General features: G+C 39.2%; 1 protein-coding gene across 1 annotated transcript; it reads right to left on the bottom strand.

Annotated features, from left to right (window-relative positions):
• On the bottom strand, positions 709-4,813 carry LOC109832932 (protein TPR3-like). Its single transcript, XM_020400429.1, has 12 exons — positions 4,794-4,813; positions 4,550-4,694; positions 4,251-4,415; positions 4,070-4,156; positions 3,748-3,894; positions 3,145-3,246; positions 2,887-3,066; positions 2,685-2,813; positions 2,514-2,609; positions 2,086-2,274; positions 1,832-1,998; positions 709-944 (listed from the first exon to the last, which is right to left on the bottom strand). The coding sequence occupies exons 1-12, from the start codon at positions 4,811-4,813 to the stop codon at positions 734-736; spliced, it is 1,638 nt and encodes a 545-aa protein (XP_020256018.1). The 3' UTR covers positions 709-733.

Below are 5,299 nucleotides of genomic sequence, written 5' to 3'. Positions count from 1 at the left end.
CGTACAGTTACTTGAAACTAGACGAGCATAATTACAAGCTAAGTTCTATAACTTCGTTTGATACCATATTAACAGAAGGAAAGTCTAACCCAAACAAACAGATAATTAAGGCCTACAACCATATATTTATGTTCTCACATTGCAAATATATGTAGATATTAAGCTTAGACGAGCATAATTACAAGCTAAGTTCTATAACTTCGTTTGATACCATATTAACAGAAGGAAAGTCTAACCCAAACAAACAGATAATTAAGGCCTACAACCATATATTTATGTTCTCACATTGCAAATATATGTAGATATTAAGCTAACAGCTGGAAGTCTACCAAATGACCCTTTGCATAGGGGTGTCCAAAAAGCCCGGAGCCCGGGCCCGGCCCGGTGTCGTGCCCGGGCCCGGAAACCCGGGCAAAACCCGGGTCCGGTTTTCTTTTCTTTTCCCTTTTTATCTTTTTTTCTTTGGTCATTTTTCCGGCTAAAGAAAGAACAAAAGGTGATTCGTAATCACGTGATTCTCGTATGACATATCAACCTAAGTTGGGGAACAACAGCGTCCAGAGCTCTGGAATTTCAAGTTATAATAAGATTGTTTAGGGAATATTAGTGGCTGTACGTTCATACTATAGGGGGTGTGTATGCAACTAACCCATAATATAATACGGATGCTTATTGTACTGATATGACGCTTTTACCTTAGTTATGTTATGGTTGGGGAACTTTGAAATTTCTATCACCTCTGAGGTTGATCTGAACTTGATGATCCAGCCGGAGGCACTGGGGACATGCTGCTTGCAGATCCATTTTCAGCGGGTGGAGCAGCTCCCCATCTACCTTCGGATTCTAACGGTTCCAATACATGAACATTGCCATCTGTAAGTCCCAGGGCAAGTTGGTTGGGTTCTGATGGATGTGCAGCAATTACAGTTGGATAGACGCTTGAGCTAGAATCACATAAGAACCATAGATAGGAAGTTAGAAGAGATCATGATACAGTCCGTAGGCATAGCATATACTAAGCATTTTGCTTCGTGTCTTTAAGAATTATATAGAAGAAAATCCCAAAACATATTTAAAAAGAATACGGTTGTTTAAAATTATGAAAGTAGGAACTAGGAAGTAGTGTCCATACAGTTCAAATTAATTCCCAAGTTTGTCATATAGGGTAGCCAAATGTACTGTTCTAAAATTGCAGGAAATATAGGGTAGTTAAATGTATCATTCTAAGGACAACAGTGCTTCATGCCCTTTCAAGTTTCTTAATGATATGTTGTTTCAAGAAGAAAGACTTGTCTGCCCGATAATGTTATTTATGTGACTAAAGATATGCATGATAGAGAAATTTAAGTTGTGACTAGAGAGATGCATGATAGAGAAATATAAGTACGAGTACCAATCAACTCTTGAATATCATATCTTACATCAAGGTCTGAAATTAAGTCATTGTCCTTTACATTTGTTATAAATGTAAGCTCCTAGGTGCGTTTTATAGGAGAGTTGATGTATTAGTTTGCTGATGATATTGTTCGAAAGACGAGACAAGATAATGGACTGCTTTATAATTAGAGAGAAGATATAGAATCTTAAAGAAAATGTATAATTGATGGGCAAGCAACACATATGAGATAGTAAGCTAAGTATTTTCAAATTAACAGCCAAATTACCAAACTACAGTTTGTTACATAGAAGTCAAGAACATGCAAGTTGGACCATCAAGAAATATCAAGAGAGGAATGAAGGGAAAGATTAACAGCATGACTAAAGATAAAATAACCATATATTACAGTGCACTACAGGTAAGAAGCCAGTATTTTTCAGAAGCAAAAACTACCTGAGATTAGCAGGGAGATAGGCGGCAGGATTGATTCGACATCTCAGCTTGAAATTCGCAGCATTAAATATGCAAACGCTAGCATCCAAGAAACTTGCATATATCAACTGACTGTCACAAGAGAATGTGGCGTGGGAGATTGGCGCAGAACCTTCACGTGGAACCCACTATAGACCGAATTTTCACAAGTTAACAAATAAAGCAAATATAGTATTTGAGGAACTGAAATCTGGAGTTCTCAGAAAAGACAATACCTGCTTAACACACTCTAGGTTACTGGTTTCATATAGAGCTATTTGGGTCTCATGTACAGCTAGGAAGTGTATCTGATCCTGATGGAACTGAACACGGGTATCTGAAACAGTAGGTGAACTATGACCTGATGGAATTTGCAAGAACTTGTTCTTTTGTTTCTCCCATCCATCAGTTCCCCAAACAAAAAGCTGCAGAAGAAACATAGTAAAGTGACATGAGGTTCCAAAATTTTCCTTATGATATTTAAGTTGTTCATATGAAAGACCAGAAATGATAAAATCTGAAAGTGGGCTTGAAAACTTCCATGAAGATTCAATACGAGGAAATCAAGTTAAGTGTATTGACACAGCACCAATGCTGGGGCCAGTTTCCAGCAGAACAAAAATTGTAACAATCATATGTTGCCATATGTAAGATAAAATGTCACCTGAGAATCAGCTCCAGATGAGACCAGAACGTTTAGAGAATTTGAGAAGGCAAGACCAGTAATTCTTTTTGAATGGCCTCTAAGCTTGCTCTTGACCTGTATAAAGAATTGGTTAGAACCTAACTTTCCCTTCTCAATAAAGCAAACAATATTGTTTCTTTTTCTTCGTACCTCATCAACTCGGACATTGTAGATTTGGATTGTAGAGTCGTCCATCCCTATAGCAATAATGTTGTTGTCTTGAGGATGGAATGCAAGAAATGTCGCTGCAGGTGGCGGAGCCATGAAAGTTGTCATTGTCTGCAATAAACGCAAGCCAAATTTGTTAACATAGAAAATAAGAACACTTTGTGTTACTGAGTTAAAAGATTACCTTAAAGGTCATCATATTGAATAGAGAAATTTTGCCCCCTGATGCTGACATGACATAAGAATCATTCTTTGACAGAGCAAAGCAAGAAACTGCTTCCTCAGGATTGGTGTTGGCTCTATCATTGGTCATCAATATGCCACTTGGTGGTTGCCATAATTGTGGGTCAATGCTTGCAGTTGCCTACAAAGTGTAGTATGTGAGAAAACACATATGCAAGGCTCTATGTCCTTGAATGCTGGAATAGACATTTTTTTATACCTTCCCATTGTTACTTCGAGGCCACTTCCAAAGAAGATGAATAGCATTGGATGCTAACGCTAGGATTGAAACACCCGAATTTGTATAAATCAACCTCGATATCTGTAATAACAGAAACTCAATCTAATAAGAATCTTCAACTAATGTCAACAAAAATTTATTACTAATGTCAACAAAAAATTATAATAAAAGTTCTCTGCTTTTGCAGATGAAATCTCAATGGCAAAAGATGAGTTAAGGGAAATTTATGTAAAAGGTTAAAGAACATATGAATTAGGCTTGCAATTGTGGAGATATGTGACATAAAAGCAGGCATGTTAAATTTCTAGCATGCATGACTCATAACACACGGATTGCATGAATGATGTTTCCCCAGCCACACTCTACTTGGGATATAAAAGCAGACATGTAATTTCTGACATGCACAACGCAAGACACAAAGGATTGCATGTGTGATGTATCCCAAGCTACACACTGCTTGAGAAATCAGTAAACTTCCATTCGTGGAGTCCAAATATCCTATATCAGAATACAAAGAGAGACTCTCGGAGTGATATAGCAACAAAAAAAGGCAATATAATAGAACTAACAAAAAGGTGTTACCTTGCTCGCTCTCATGTTATCCATAAGCCATAAAGATCGACATTGTGTGGGTTCATTAATTTCAGTAAGCTTCCAAATCCTTGATTTGTCTGTCAAGTCATCAGGTATTCTTGGTTTTACATCCATTAAGCTTCTAGCATCTCCATTCTGTCAACATTAATGTCAGGTTGAACATAAATCTTTAAGCGCCATAAGGAAATATATATTTGGATGAAAATGGTTCAAATGAGTAAGGAGAAAAAAGTGACTCATGCTGCATCATTGATTATTTGTTGAAAAGAAATCATTAGAGAAGAAATATTTGAATGAAAATGTCACCAACCATCCCAGTCATTGCTGCCGCTGGAGAAGCTCTATCCATTAATCCAGAACTCGTTGCAGCAGCACCAGCAGAAAGAGGTACTACATTCTGCATAAGCAGTAGAACGTCCAAGTCATGAAGCAGAGTTATCTCCTAATCTGAAATCATAGGCCAAATGCTTCTAGTAATCACGGGTGGTTACCTTTGTGGCATTGTCTGCAACAGTTCTAGAATTATCAAAAGGACGATTTTCAAATGTACGCAACAGACGCAATCCATCAGCATTTGCCAAAATTTTAATTCCGTTTTCATGTGCAGAAACGGCCAACAGCGTTCCCTCCTTGTTGAAGCGTATATGCGGACTTGCCTAATAATTACAGGTATTAAAGACGCCTATGAGATAATTATGTATGAGCTATACTTTCATCATAGTGTGTATGTGCACGCATATTTGAGTGAATTTTTAATTATAGCCATATGGGGACTCATAATAAAACATACAGGTAGACCACCATCAGCATCAACCGTTGTCAAGAGGTTGACATTATCCATATCCCAGTATTTGATCACAAACTCATCATCAGCAGCTAAAAAGCGGTTCTTAGTGGTATCAAATTGCACCACGAGCGCTCGACTCTCCAGTTTCCTGGTGGAGATTTCTGTGGAATCGGAGCTCCTTCTGTTTTCCTTTGTCCACTGGCTTTTTCGGAACAGAACCCCCAGCGTCTTGGGGCTGTTCCTCGACCTCTGGAGTGTTCTGGCCATAATCTCTCAGGTAAGCTTTTCCTGACCGAGTGCCAGGATTGCCTTCTGGGTATGCCGCTAGAACAATCCTCTCCTCTTCTGAATCAGTAAGAGGCTTGAGGTGGTCATCATCTTCAGTAATGGAGGGGCTAATCATGTTGGAAGACTTAGCCTTACCTCCCTTCTTTTTAGACGGGGTGTTCGTCCATTGTTGATCTCCTAGCAGATCAGGGTGGACCTACATGATTTCCCCTTTTGGGGTAGTGAGGGGCACCAACCCCCTGTCCTTCTGACTATGCAAGTCAGCATTCTTCAGACGTATTTCTCCCTTGCGAATGGGGACGACGCCGTCCGCCGTTATCATGTTGGAAGACTTAGCCTTGCCTCCCTTCTTTTTAGACGGGGTGTTCGTCCATTGTTGATCTCCTAGCAGATCAGGGTGGACCCACATGATTTCCCCTTTTGGGGTAGTGAGGGGCACCAACCCCCTGTCCTTCTGACTATGCA

Source organism: Asparagus officinalis, chromosome 1, assembly GCF_001876935.1.
Source record: "Asparagus officinalis chromosome 1, Aspof.V1, whole genome shotgun sequence".
Taxonomy (NCBI): Eukaryota; Viridiplantae; Streptophyta; class Magnoliopsida; order Asparagales; family Asparagaceae; genus Asparagus; species Asparagus officinalis.
This window is presented reverse-complemented; position numbering and strand designations above follow the sequence as displayed.